Raw genomic sequence first — 16140 nt, forward strand, 5'->3', positions numbered from 1 at the left:
GTTCTCAAAGTTCAGTTATGAATATTCATATGTTACTTTGTTGATCTAGGAACCAATTTTATAATAAAAGCTTAATATATTATCCAAAATTATCCAGTGCCAGAAGGGATAAGAAAAATTCTTCCTAAGTAAATTTTATTACATACAGTCTGTAATACCATTTTAATAGGGGTCCATGTTTTCTAAAGGGGTTTATTAAAGTCCTCTCTCTCTCTCTCTCTCTCTCTCTCTCTCTCTCTCTCGTTACTGTTACATAGAATTTTTTATAACTCCGAAAATCCCAGGGGGTTAGAGGTCTAGACCCCATCCCCAGATCCGTGCATGATACATATTAATATATATATATATTGATTGAGGTAAAACTTAATGCATTCTTACTAATTTTGAAGAGTCGTGTTACTTTGTAAAAGTGTCAGTATCAATTTTCAACCGCCCACCTCACCCCGACCCCCCCCCCCCCCCCCTTCCACAGAACTTTTGTAGAATTTTTTATCATGTGTTTATATATAAATTATAACAACATGAACAAGTTCATTTTCTCTCTTAAGCCTGAAACAAAGCTGACTTTTTATAAATTCATATCAAATTTCTAGTCATAATACATTTTACGAAAAATTATTACAGTGCCTCAACAATATTAATTAAACAGAAAATTCTATGTCAATTTCAATCGGGATCTGGATTCCTAATAGTTTCGATTTACTTCATTGCTCCACGAGATCGTCGTCACGTACACAACGGTCACAGGTGAAAATGTAGGACTGTTTTAATGATTTTATAAGTGAACTACCATACAGGTATGTTTAATTAATATATATGGTACAATTACCATTTGAAAGCGTTTTGTTTCAGTGAAAAAAGTTGGTGTTTATAAGTGAAAAATCTCGAAGCTTCCATCATGATGCTTGGAGTTTACTCTCCAGATAAACACCCGAATCTGTAGTTAAAGTTTTATAGCTAGGTAACTGACCCCTCTGGCAAATTGGCAATTATTTTTACATTAAAAAATCAATGAATTTGATGTGTAAGCTTAAGTTTCAATATGAAAATTAGAGCATCATGAGCGGTTGGATCTCCGAAGTTTTTTGAGATACATCTGTACATTGCAAGTCTTTATCTATTTATAACTGACAGCTGTCACAATAATTTGGGTGGGTATATAAATATTCTAGTGTGTTAAAGTATATGGAATAGCACAGCTCAACAATATAATCAAGATTGAATGGTCATTGAAACTCTAAAAAAAAGCCTGAAATGGAGGCTTATGAAAGACACACGTTAAAATGTACATACATGTAAGTGAGTCTGTTTGATTGTTTATTCAGGAAATGGCATATATAGAACATAAGTTGACACATGAAATCTAGAGAAATTATAAAATACAAGTAAATTACATAGGTTCTTAAAACAATAACATTATAAAAAATATGTCAATTATGAAGGAAAAAAAAATATTGGTATGTTTAAATGAACATAAATATAGCCATGGTGTATAGCCATTTTACCAAGGATGACCCTTATGAATATGTTACATGTATATCTTCCAATTATGATGGCAGCATTGTTGATGCCTGCTATATGTATATTTTATTTTTACTGTGTAATTCAACAAATCTGATTATATCACAGGCAAAATTATATTTTACGATATTGACTTGAGTTACTAAAAATAACTTAGGAAAATCCAAAGATGTGTTTATAATGGTGAAAAGTCTTTAAAAAAAACTTGCAAATTCCTACATAATGAACTTGTTTGTCTCTTGCTTTTCCAAAGAAAATAATATAACAAATGTAGCCCTTTGATTCAGTCAATCCATATAGGTATATCGACTTTGTGCTCAGTTGATAAGCTTTTCTGTGAAGTCGATATATCTATGGATCGACCTCATAAAAGGACTATATTTGTATAATATATCAAGTTATGACTTCTTTAGTCATGTTAGTCATACAGACTTTAGTTTGACATTAATCATATGGACACAATTACATTTTTAAATATTTTACCGGTAATTGAATTCTCTGAAATATTAAAGTTTAATTAATTTATTAGTCATGTAAGTGGCAGATAAACTCTAGGTAAATAAATGCAAGGCAAAATTTATGAAAAGGAATTATTTTGATTTATAAGGAATTTTTTAAGTCATTTGTAAAAATCAAGATATTTTACATCAAATTGGCAGAATATTTAATACATGTTACAGAAATAAAATTAAAAGATGCAAGTACAATGTACTTTAAATTTCATAAAAATTACAATTTATTAACATCAGGGTTGTCCTTAAGACCCGGGGGCTGGGGAATTTCCCCTCCTTTATAAATTACATTATCCCCCAGCTACTCTGGTAATTTCCCCTCAACCACTTGTTAGGGAAGGAACCCGAGACCCCATCTACTTTTTAAATGTCCCCTCCTATTTCAATTCTGATGGGACAACCCTGAACATACAAGTATCTCTCAAATTTTACAATTTTGCAACTCTTATATATTAATTACAGTACCGACCAGACACAACCTAACAGAAAGCGAACCCAAAGCACACCCCGGGTTCGCTCTCTGGGTTCGCTTCGGGTTCACTTGGGGTTCACTATAGCTGACCCAGAGCGAACCCGGAGCGCACCCCGAGCGGACCCAGAGCGAACGCCGAAAGCGAACCCAGAAAGCGAACGCGCGTTCGGTATTGCATAACAGAGCTGTCAATCAGGACTAGCGGTAAGTCGTGTTAACCAATCAGCGCGTCGACCAATCAGCATGTCAGTTTGTCATTCGATGTAAATAAAACATTGTACAAGCAAAGCGTGTTAATGTACAGTGTGAAATTATCATTAACATGATTAAAAAAAAATCATATTTATATTTTAATTATCCAGGTAGCATGTTTTATTTACACAATTATTTTCTTTATTTTTGATTTTTTAAAATCCATTAATTTACATTGCGTAAATTTACCAGACAAAACGTTCTTTAATGTATAAAAGAAAAAAAATTGTTATCACAATTGTTACTAAAAAAATGGTTTTTGATAAATTATAGCATTTCATCATCTCAAGATACTGTACAAGATTGTGTATATGTACGTGCTTTCATTCAATTATTTTATTTTTATAATTCTGATTTACATTTTTTATTTAAATCCAGATCAACATCAAAATTATTGATCTTCTTAATTGAAAAAGAAAATAAGAACAGCATAAATGCACATTTACAGTATGCACAATAGTAAACTACTATAGTATTATTTTGATTTATCTTTCACAAAAGAATAATGTAAAGCTTGATTTAGTTTGTTTGTTTTTTTCTAACTGAAATAAATAAAAAAAAAAAAACGAAGCGCGATTTACATGCACATTATTGAACGAACTAATTATGAGTAGTAAATAAGCAATATAATAAATCGTACAGTATTGTATTCTTTAAAATAGCGTAACTTTTAATGATAAAGCGCATTTAAGATGTTTAACGATTTTTTTTTCTCTGTTGATAGGCCCCGTTAACGGCTAATTATGGTCATGATATTTTAATATCAATACATAAAAAATGTATATTTTTACAAACAAATTAATAATTCCCTATACTTACTGAAATATTTAGTCGGCAAATGCACACGACATGATTGTTGGGGTTACTTTTTTATCCCTGATACTAATCAGTGATTTTTTTAGGGCCGATTTGGGGCCGAAATTCGGCCCCAGTCCCAATTGAAAATATGCCTGTATTTTCCCAAAATGTAGTGCAAGTTTTCCCAAAGAAAAACTTACAAAATATTAAATCAAATTCAGTTTGTTTATTGCATGTTTTTCAGTGAAGTTCAAGCAGGTTTTGTTGTTCAGCCATGTTGGATTTCTTCATAATTAGATAATTCATACCACTATTATTCTTGATGCAAGTAATTAGATAATTCATACCAAGAATAGTCTTGATTTATTATAACAATTGTTTGTTAAAGTAATTCTGGGAGTTTCCCAATTTAGCCTAATTGACGCTGAAATTCCCAATTCTGAGGGCCCCAGCCCCCAGTCCCAAAGTACTGAAAAAAAACACTGTACTTATTATTATTTCTGCAGATGAATGAATTCTAAAAAAAGGCTGAATTTTTGAAATTCATAAATAGAAAGATGGATGTAGATTTCATTCATTTTTTAGATCACTTTTAAAAATCTTTTACCCCCATACTGCATACCATAAAAACCGATTAAATCAAAAAAAAAATCATTAAGTCTTATTTACATGTAGTTTAAAAAATATTTATTTCTATTTTTTTTTTGTTAGTTTCCGAAGTCGATGAATTGCTGCAGTAAATATTTCTAATCTAAAAATCCACTCCTAAATGTTTTAATCTATTTTGTTCAAAAAAGCATGCATTTGCATTAACAATCGTGAATGATCGTTTAATGTGAAAAATCGTGTGCGTGAAGGATCGTTCGTGTAACAGGTTTAATCGTGCGTTAATCGTGCGGAATCCTTTGTGTAACGTGATCGTCCTTTTTTGTTGTCAACTATAATGTTGCAGCAACTGTACATGCACATGTATCGATTGCCACAAAAACAACAATGATCGATTTCACTACTGTATTTGGAATAAACAAGGGGCGGAGCTTACTGGCGGCAAGATTAAAGCGGGGTCCGCTTCACGCATGAGTGCGCAAAGCGAACCCAGAAAGCGAACGCCAGGTTCGCTCTAGCGGACCCAGAGCTGACCCCCAGCGAACACAGAGCGAACCCAAAGCGAACCCAGAGTGCACCCAAAATTTCTGAAAGCGGACCCGTAGCGGACCACAAGCGAACCCAGAAAGCAAACCCGGGGTGCGCTTTGGGTTCACTCTGGTGTTAGGTTGTGTCTGGTCGGTACTGTATATATGAACATTTAGCATTGGGAAAGCAACACTCACTGTCAGTTTTCCGTTTCCTAGTGTATCTTTCAGTAGACAGCTGTCCTCTACTTGTTCATTTGTCATGTTTGTAGTAAAAAATTTAAGAAAGCATATTCAATTTTCCGATCCCTCATTACAGTACATGCATGCAGCATTGCACTGGGTACTTGGTATTAATGTTATCTCGTAAATATTTATATGATAATGAATGTTTACTAGGTGTTGGTGATTACTTTTCAGTTCATCTAATTCAAAAAAATAGTGAATTAAGTTATGAAGTCCTTTAAGATGTTTAAAGAGTTTTGTAATGACACTCTACAAGATTTAAATGGAAGTTCGTGAAATAGCTTGTTTTTGGTGCTAAAAGGGTATTGCAAAATATTTTGATTTTGTTGGAGCAAAGCAGACATTGTGTGTTTTATTTGGATTTCTATGATTTTGTTCTGCCACCCAGGCGAGTTGTGACATTTTCTGCTTTTGAGAGTTGCTGGTAAGTTACATACCATGGTTTAATTGGTTTGATCATTGATTTTTGTGGTGATCAAATTTTCTGGAAAAATATATATATATATATATATATATATATATATATATATATATATATATATATATATATATATATATATATATATATATATATATGGCCAAAAATGCAATTTTTTTTAATATGAAAATTTGTAGGCAGATACCTCATCCTATTCTTAAAGAAGTATTTCGTTTAATTTACTCAGTGTTTCACAGTTTGATTTAATTAAATGAAGAAAAAAACAAAAACTGGTGTTCAGTGAAAACGGTGAAATAAATTTCCTTTCAACTGTGATTATAATCCTGAGAGTTTATGTTATAAACTTAAAAGGAATTGCTTAGTGTCATATATAGATGAAAAATTTGAGTTGATCTTTTGCTCAACAGCTAGTTCATGAACCTGTACCAAGTTGACTGTGGTTTTACATTAAGGCAGATTGTTAGTGATTGTGGTGACAGTTATTTTAGTTTCTAAAATAGATTTTTTCTTATGATCAAGTGGATTTCTGGATCGAGATTTAACATGCAAGGTACTCATAATATGTTATGGGTAGGACTTATTGAACTATGTTTTATTTTTGATTGATACCCATAAAAATTTTCATACATTCACTCTATAAATCCATGCAGTTTTTTAAGTTAATTTTCATTTTTAATCCTGTTTTATAACATGTATACAGAAATATTTTTTTTTTTTTTTTTTTTTTTTTTTTGTTTTGTTTTGTTTTTTTGTTTTTTTTGATGATGATGATGTTCATAAAAGCATTTTGTCTTTTTTTTTTTAATGAAAGTGGTTCATGGAAGTGTATATATATATATATATATATATATATATATATATATATATATATATATATATATATATACATCAATGGTAGGAGAACTTGCATGCGGACTTTAATATCCATTAGGTTTCTCAAGGTAGATTGATTCAGGTAGGAGAGTAATTTCTGGATCATAGATCGGTCAGTGAAGGTGTATGAATACATTAAACCCTTACAAACATTCCAATCATCTTGATAGACCTGCTATTGTTTACAAGCACGTGAATCAATTTGATTTTAAACCACAGGTGAAAAGTGGCTGAGGGATATTATTTGATTCAGGGTATTATTTGTTGTTAAAACTCGGCATTTTGTGTGGCTTCCAGTTAGTTGGTAGATGACGGGATGAGTGGTTCAATTAAATGAGAGGACATCATCTTGGCATATTTCACAGTATGGAAGGTTATTGTGATGAAATGAAAACTGCTTACAGGTATTTATACATGAACATCAAGCAAATATGGCTAAGGGACTAAAGATGTATTGCACTTTTCTCTTAAAATTTTGTATGAAGGAATTGAATGTTGAATAGTTAACTTGTGAAATTCATGATTGTTTAAAGAGAAAGTTCTTAATTTTCTTCATTTTTAGCTTTACTGGTCTAAGATCAAAAAGGCTTACACATTTTTAAGAACACTAAGTTATGTCAATCGTTTACATCTTTGTTTGTTGATACTATTTTCCAGCAATGCCACTCACCCTAAAGTTTTGCTACAATTTAAAAAAAAAAGATACAGGAAATCTGTTTGTGTACTTTGATAAAAAGTTGCTAAAAATAGAAAATTTAAAACAGTGAAATTCTTTCAAAACACAAGTCATCTTACAGTTTTAATCCTCCAATGCAGTATGTCAGTAAAATTGGTTCTACATATCTAGTGTTGAAAAATTTGACTGAAGTTACCATCAATATCCGCTTAAATATTTTTTTTTTCTGTAATTGTGTCATTTGCACTCTGTCATAGCTATGTAATATTCAAATGAAAATGTTCAATTTGACAGAAGTAAGATAATCATTTTATATGACATAAAACAGACAGTAATTAAAATGAAAACCCCACCTTTTCCCCCACCCCCAAAAAGAAGGAAAAATCTACATATTGTAGCCTTGTTTTTGAATCTGGCCATGATTTTCAGAATGTACATTATGATTTGCTAATGGATGATCAGGTGATTTAAGTGGACAAAACATGGAAGGCTTATCAAGCTAAGCGTGTGGTATTAATCCAAAAGTAGACATTATTTTGATATCTTTTTCCCCCCTTTAATCCTGTATGAAAATAGACAATTCTTGACAGGAGAGAGATTTTTAAATTAGCCATTTAAAATCAGCTGATTTTAAAATCTTTTTATTTGAAGAAAATCATGCTTGTTATTTTAGTCTAATATGATACTATCTGTATATAAGGGTACTGTAAATATATTATATTTAGTGTGTACGATATTTGGCAGAAATTGAGTTTTGAACAAGTTAGCATAGATTTGATTTGCAAGACATTTAGCTTTGTACTTGAATTAGTGGAAGTGTCTTTCCACCAAAAGCACTAAAATGAATACACAGCCAAATATAATATGTTTACAGTATTTTATTATCTATAATGCATATTATCATATATATATATATATGTATTTTTATATGTTGTTGAGAGAAGGAGGGGGGAGGTGGGGGGGGGGGACTCAAATCCCTGATAGGAACAACAACTGCAATTTGCAAGAGTAGCAGGAATTAAAGCACAGTTCCCAGGTTTCCACAGTGTAGGGATTGAAATACCCTGTTTACAAGAAATATTTTCATAAAATGCATGCAGTGGAAACAACAAGTGTCATCAATCATGTTGACAAAAAAAAAAACAACTGAATCCATGAAGAAACTCATTCAGACCTAAATGTAAACATTAATTGATACCACATTATACTGAACAACAATTTGGAAGGCGTTTATATTGATTCTGGGTTTAACTGAATGTCATTAACTCTTCATTGAAGTACATTTATGGATTTATACCTGTATTGATTCATCAATTGATTCAGTCAGAATGTTTAATGAACTTTGCTGAAGGCTCAATAACGCATTCAGTAGGACTCATGTAACTTTACTACAAGGTTTTTGCTGTCAAACAATTTTTTCTTCGTCATATTTGTAAGATTTCTTGGGGGGGGGAGGGTTACATTCTGAAAGTGAAAAAAGCAGGTACATCAGGGGTGTGCAATTACAAAAATTAGTTACTAGGGCTAGTGGCAGTAACAAAGTTAATAGCCTGAGGTTGCCAGTCACTAGCGCATTAACTACCGAAAACAATACATGTATAAGTATAACAAAAAGGTTAAAAAAAAAAAACATTAAAGTTGAAATAAATAAAACAAATTATGGTTTGCGCTTTGTTATTGTCAGGTACTTCTCCCTATTTTTATCGACTATAATTGTCACTGAAATGACTGGCGATAGCAACACACAATACATATAGGTTAAAATGAATTAAAGATTATGATTTTACAACAAATTTAATTTGTACATCAATTCAGTCCATGTAAATATAAGTATACTTTCGTTTTAGATTTACTAGCCCAATGGGCTAACGCAGTATAGATTTATCATAGCCCAACCTCTAAAATTGATAGCCCCGGGCATTGGGCAATGGTAATTGCACACCCCTGTACATGTATAGACTTTTTTATAACATGGAGTAAAATTCTTTTTTTAATCAGCCCCATTATGAACATGTATTTATTGCACATGTCTATACATACACTTTATTTTGAGTATACAAGCTAATTTTGTGGTTATATATGTTTACATAATTTATATGTATATATTAAGATGAAAAACTACATGTATAAATGAAGCTCACCACAGTTATACATTCATTGCATAAAGATGAGTATTAATATTGAATTTCATTAAAATTTAATTAAATTAATATAAATTAAAACTTCAATCTTCTTACGATAATTGATTTCATTTAAATATGCTAAAAATTTCAGGACACACAAATCAATTTTTTTTTTTTCTAGATCTACACCTGAACTTTGACCAACGATGTTTACTGTATAATACAAGTATCAATATCTCATTTTGCATGTGACTCCTATAAATCACATGCACTTTGAATTGTTGATACATGTTGCTTTAATTGTTTTTTATAAAAATTGTTTATCCAACTTTGTCTTAATTCTTATACGGAAGAGTAAAAGAAATAAATGCCTATAAATCATATCTGAAAGATAAAAAGTCCTTTGATGCATGCAAATGAGTTTTTGTTTTTGAAAGCTTCTTGATATTAAGTAACTGAAGAATGATTGTGTTCAAAGTACAGAGGGTCCTTTTTTTTTCCTCTGAACATAAGTACATAGACACACTGTCTGTTTGATTGAACTTTGAGAAAGATGCGTTACAACTAGTAAACACTTCTTGTTTTCAACTCATCATTTAGGCGATAAATATGATGTAGATAAATAGGTGATAAGTGTACTTTAAAACCTAATGTTTTCTACTTTATCAGATCATCTATGTTGTAAATTTGGTCATTATCAACATTTCCTTCATTCGTACCAGATAGTTAATTGTTTCCTTTTTTCATGTCTTTTTTCAGTTGTTTGCACACACACTGAGTTGCAGTAAATAGCTTGGCATCATGGGAAGCTTCGCTGGTCATGCTCTTCCTGGGTCTTTCTTCATTATCATGTCCCTTTGGTGGATCATCTGTATTTTCAATCGGTACTTCAAGTCGCTGAAACGAAACACCCGATTCAAATCATCCGTAATTTTTCCATTCCTTTGCTGTCCAGGAAGACTTAAAGAATGGCCCTTGGAAGCCATGCTAAAACTTCTCATGGTGTCTGTCGGATTTTCACTGGAAATTTACACCGGCACAAGTGATGGAAAATTCACGGCCCTTGGAAATGGACAGCATGCCACTATGTTTTTCTTTTTTGGTATCACCGCCGTAATAGACTTACTTTTATTTTACGAAGTGCCATTGCCTAAGGATTTAGACTATGTTTCAAATATCATTGCCATAGGAATTGAAGGACTTTTGTTCAAATTTCATCTCCATGGGCGATCGCACTTAGATGTACTGCTGCATACACTACTTATTTACACCATTGCCTTGAATACAGTAGGAATAATCTTAGAAATGAAGTATCGTAACAATGTTCTGTGTGCTCTTTCCCGGTGCTATGGGTTTTTACTCCAAGGAACATGGTTCTGGCAAGTTGGATTCATCCTCTACAACCCAAATCCTAACCATATTCCCTGGAAACCGGATGACCACGATGATTTAATGATTGCAACTATGTTCTATGCCTGGCATGTTGCTGCAGATTTCCTTCTAATTCTGTGCATTGGTGGGGTGATAGCCTTTATTCATCGTCGATGTGGAGGATACGGTGAAAAAGATGAATTTGCCATGAAAAGACTGATCCATACAGGATCCAATGGCCAAACCTTGATCTCAATGCATGAGGATAGTGACAGTGATATTGAAATCCGTAAACCTGTGTCCAAATAATCCAGGTCTGTTATCCAGGTAATCCAGGCCATTGTATGCAAATGATTGATGCTCTACTCCTTTCAGCCATAAAATTTTGGACAGATGTAAAAGTTAGAACACATCAATTAAGTAATGCCTATGGTATTTAACCTACAGTGTATTTTCATATCCATATACATGCATGTATTCATTGGTATTATGCGTATTATGCTGTAATAACCTTATAGTTTCATTTCATGTTTTCATTGACTTTGCTCCAAGTTTCATAGATCAGCATTGTTGCTTGCATAGTGTATTGATTTATTATGCCTTAAATGTGCAACATTATATCTCTAGAAATCCTATTTTCCAGAATTTTCTATTTTGGAATGATGTAAGGACCTATTTTCTGACCAACAATGTCAAGCTTTATAATGTCATAAAACATGGCAAAATTGACAAATAATTTGCAGTTTTTTGCCCCCTTAAGACACAAGCTCTATAAAAATAAATTTCTTTTCACTTTGGGTACAAAGATATTTTCACAAAACCAAAGATATTTTTATGCATTTGATCCATGGATGCTTTTGAAATTAACTAACCAAAGTCTACATTAATATCTTTTATATGCATATCACATGTACCTTGCATATACACTGTATGTATATTTTTAGTGTAATTAATCAATTAAAATTTCAATTTTACTTTCATCCTATTTAATTCCCTTTACTCTACCTGCATAAAGCTTTTTTTTTCTTGAACTTTTTCACTTTTAAACATTTATAAAGTTGGAATTTCAAACCGCATGGGTTTCAATTTCCCATATAAGAAAAAGATTAAGGAGAAATTGATGACATTTATATTCATTAACAGAAAAGCAAGTTAAGTAGCATTTATACTATATTCATTACCTCAAAGGGCTTTTCACTATACTGAAATAATGTTTTCTCTTCAGATCAATTGAACCAGAAATGATTTTAGAGAAAACATTGAAATGTTAATTAAATATTTTTGCCTGAAAGCATTTTTTCTATTATTTAGAGCTTATTGATTTTCCCAGTTAGTTATCAACAAGCACTGTCAGGCAGAGGCTGTTACATCATGTTGTTTTTAGCCTGAATTGTCAATTTAATTTCAAACAGATTCAATTTGAAGTTGCTGAAAAGCAAGCATTTCATAACAGTAGACAATTTACCTGTGGTAGAAGAGTACAATCTCCCAACTATTTTTTGATCAGCTTAGGAAATTTTAAAACTGCCATTGTATAATTCAAGCTCCCAACTTCTGATACAAAATAAAGGGAACTTCTGATACAAAATAAAGGGAATTGTAATGAAATGATAACTGTTAAAGAAAGTAGGTGGATGTCTTTCAGAATTTTCAAATGAAATACATGTAATTCCTGAATCAAACACGTTTTTTGTTGAAGGGCAATTATTTATGTAAACAAAGCAATGTTTTCATGGTTGTGTTGTTTTTTTTCTCCTTTGCCAATATCATCGTGAGGTCATACATGGTGATAAATAGGTTCAAACATTAATCAACAATGTTCAGGGATATGGAGTTGTGGATGTTAAAAAAAAAAGTTTTGTATTTTTGCATGCACATATCATATTTTTTAAACCATGCAGATAATACTTTTATATAAGATTTGAAATATATTTGTGTCCTTAGTAGATTGCTCTATAGATTATAAAATAGTGTACCTCAAAACATGAGAGACCTAAAAAACCTACTTTTAATTTTTTTTTTTTTCTACTATCCATTTAAACTGCCCCCCCCCCCCCAAAAAAAAATGTGTGTTAAAATGTGATAAACAAGTGCCCCCCCCCCCCCCCACCCCCACACACAGAGTTTTCCAATACCTTATAGGGTTTAATATCCCTTGCATGCAAGTCCAGTAAAAGGACCCTGCCCAATATTAAAAATTGACCCTTTTTACCAAAATTTAGGTAAAAATTCCAAAATGACAAGAAGATTAAAAAAAAAAATTGAATTCTGAGATTATATTAAGATGTGCAAGAGGATAAGCTACAATATATATGTCTTTATGTTACATAATATTTCATCAATATTTCTTACTTTTGTTACTTATTTTTCAATTTTAAACTCCCAATTGAATGGGTACAGGACCCTGTACCATAAAAGGCTCAATTTTAGCCCTCCCTTATATCTTCCAAACTAAAATTTTGTTTTATACATGTATATTTATGTATATTTACCCTTTAGCATAATAGCTTAATTTCATTAAAAAAAAAAATCAAAACCAAACATTTATTTTATGTGTAAATTATTTATATGTATATGGTAAGAGTTAATGTATACCTTTTGAATTTTTGTGTATTTTTTTTTTAATTTATAACTTTCCTTTTTTCGTGGTGTAATATCATTTAATATTTATTTTCTTTTTGATGTTAGTGAATCCAACTGTTCAATAGTTAGAAGAATTTTATGTAGTTTTTGTTTAATAATACTTTGTTGTTTTGAATATATTTTATTGAAATAATCAACAGGATCGGAAACAAGTTCTGACAACTTTTATGAGTTCCTCTCCTTACAAATAACACATAGTATTTACTTTGATTAAATGTACTCTGTTTGTGTATAGATAAGTACATGTTTTACATATATTAAGGATATATATATATATATATATATATATATATATATATATATATATATATATATATATATATATATATATATATATATATATATATATATATTGAAAATTAGAGTATATGTGTATGTAAAATCATAAGCACATTTTTAGCATGCATCTGCAGAATAAAGAAATTAAAATTTCAGAAATTTGTAAAATGTTACAGATATCAGGATTTTTTTTATGATTTTTATTCATTATACATGTACAGTGTGTAGAGTTCATAATTTACCTGGTTTTATAAACCAAATAAAACAGTCACATCAGGAGTAACCGGTATGTAGATGTGTATAAATATGAGAAGATTAAGATCGGTAGTTATATTTTTATTGAAAAAAAATCAGTACCATTGTAATTGTATTTACTTTATTATTTCTGGATTATAAAAAAACAATTTCAGCTGTCAGAATTTCTGTCAGTATATATATTTGTTTAATCATTTAGACTTTATATATTTAATTACTTATCTAATCCTCTTAGGGAGGATATAAAGTCACAAGTATCAAGAACGCTGTTATTTTACAATTGTTTATTTCAAAGCATGCGTGATCACACAGCTTCATATTGCATAATTATTTTGTTTCTAATTTTATGATGTATGTTTGGCATGAATCAAGGTTACTCGCTGTCCCTAGTTGCTTTCATGCTAATAACACAATCCAATTCCTTTAGTCCCTAATAATTTCTCAGGATTATCATCTTTTTTTTTTCACATTAGCAAGTTAATGTATTGAATTAAACTTTTTATGTTAGGTTAACATGCTACTTCATATTATACAAAGAGCATTTAGTTTATTTTTAAGAAGAGAGGAGTGTTTAAAATGATTATTCATAGAGCTTTGTTTAGTGGATATAATATTCAATATTATGTTTTCACAATTATTATGAACATGTAGGAAGTATTTGAATTAAACAATTACATAAATGCATATCTATGTACTGATTGAGGGATAAGATTTGATGTCATTTGACATGTCCATTAACAAACATAAAATGTTTTACAAAGTGCTATATTGTTCTGGAAAAACAAAACGAAACCATTAATTGATCTCTTTGTCTTAACAACATGACAGGAAATGCAGAGTTTAGATATTCTGTTGTACAGAGCTGTTTAACTATTAAATACATGTAATAAAAGTTAAAACCTCTCCATTTGGTAACGAACACAAGGATTTGCTGTAATTATTTTGGCATATGCAGATGCTCAGGCATGATATTTTGGCAGTGTTTTCTAATCCTATGTGGAAGAGTTGGATACAATGTATTTACTTTTTACCTAACAGCATGAATAGTATAGAATGCAAATATTAGTAAAGGATAATTTCTATGTATAATGTTACATGTATCAGAATTGTAAAATAGAAAGAAGTCATTAAGATAGATCGAAAGAAAAGAATTCATTGAAATTTTCATGAAGAACAAGTCTTGTTTTGTTACTTAGTTACAAAAATGTTACAAAAATGTTACTGTTACAATAGAATGAAATGGTTACATGTTCAAAAGTTTTGTGTGAATGTTCTGATATAATATTTGTTGTATGCTGTAGAAGGATATTTAGAACCATGATATGTTCAAATAATTTCTTTATTGTATTCTTTTACCAAGATTTGAATGTTCTATTTGGATTATGTTGAAATTCCCTGTCTCTGTTAGCAGTTATTCTTGTTTATGCAGTTTGAATTAAAAAAAATTTAAACATGTTTAGAAAGGCCTTTCAATTACTTTTCATTGATAAATTGATCAGATATTGAATTAATGACTTTAGTGAGTATGTTCATTGCTTAATTAATCGAATACAGATTAGAAAAAGCAGTTTCCGTAGAATAACAAAGAACATGGATGAATATTGAAATTAAGAAAGAATTTGGGAGATAAAGATGTATTAAATGCCTGCATTTTAGATACTATAAAAGTCAAAAGGGTTTTAAACTTATTTTTAGCTCACCTTTGATAAAGTTGGTGGAGTTTAAGCTAAACCCTCAACGTTGGCATCCCAGGTCAAAAATTTTGGAGCAGAATTATTTCCAATAACTAAATGCTCTATATTGATAAGAGTTGCATGGACGGTGCATCAAATAGTACCTTTCATTGTACTAGCCAAGTTACAGAAGCTTCATTTTTAGCCAATATTTGCAAGATGAATGCCCAGGTTAATGTGTTCAGAGCAGGTTTAAGAGCAGGGTATACATGTAGGAGCAGATCTCATTTCAAAGTTACCAAAAACCGTTTATAACTATGGTGACTAAACTTGCATGGGTGATGCAGATAGGGATATACAATACCAGACTTATTTGAACGCTGAATCTGATCTACATTTTCCGAGAGAATGAAGAGGTTAAAGTTTTTTGGAGCAGATCCGTTCCCAAGTAACTATAAATCTTACCCAGACCAAATTTGCATACATGTTGCACCTTGAGATGATGCACACTTCCATACACTAGTTTGGTGTGAAACTTTAAAATTTGCCTTATTTATAGTTTATATTTATCGAGGTGATCTTTGGAATTTTGATTACTTGATGGTAAATATCTTTCTATGTAAAATGCAACAGCAAATAGTCTTTTCTACATTAGCAATTTGTGCGGGGATTGAACCCACACGATGAATTCATAACAATTTAACAAGAATAAACAAGATGTGTGTTTGTGAAACATTGATACCTTCTTGTGGCAACTCAAGGCCAAGGATAAAGTTTTTCAAATGTAGGTCAAACTCCAAGGTCAAGAGTTCAAAAATGTTGGTACCCAAAGAAAGGACTTGTCACAAAGAAAACACCTGTGAAATATGAAAGC

The 16140-nt window shown here is 31.0% G+C and overlaps 1 protein-coding gene across 2 annotated transcripts; it reads left to right on the top strand.

Annotated features, from left to right (window-relative positions):
* The first annotated feature begins 735 nt into the window (after positions 1-735).
* LOC133178868 (transmembrane protein 45B-like) lies at positions 736-11307 on the top strand. 2 transcript variants are annotated; one of them, XM_061313539.1, is made up of 2 exons: positions 736-797; positions 9805-11307. In XM_061313539.1, the coding sequence occupies exon 2, from the start codon at positions 9847-9849 to the stop codon at positions 10723-10725; it is 879 nt and encodes a 292-aa protein (XP_061169523.1). In that variant the 5' UTR covers positions 736-797; positions 9805-9846; the 3' UTR covers positions 10726-11307. The 2 variants fall into 2 exon arrangements, with proteins under 2 accessions (XP_061169523.1, XP_061169524.1); XM_061313540.1 differs by lacking the exon at positions 736-797 and adding an exon at positions 6596-6650.
* The last annotated feature ends 4833 nt before the right edge of the window (positions 11308-16140 follow it).

Source organism: Saccostrea echinata, unplaced genomic scaffold, assembly GCF_033153115.1.
Source record: "Saccostrea echinata isolate AGI-Se365-2 ecotype Australia unplaced genomic scaffold, CSIRO_AGI_Sech_v1 ptg000003l, whole genome shotgun sequence".
NCBI classification, from domain to species: Eukaryota; Metazoa; Mollusca; class Bivalvia; order Ostreida; family Ostreidae; genus Saccostrea; species Saccostrea echinata.

Bases quoted from the DNA above. Each gene is read 5' to 3' on its own strand.
- LOC133178868 (XM_061313539.1), top strand. From the start codon at position 9,847: ATGGGAAGCTTCGCTGGTCATGCTCTTCCTGGGTCTTTCTTCATTATC.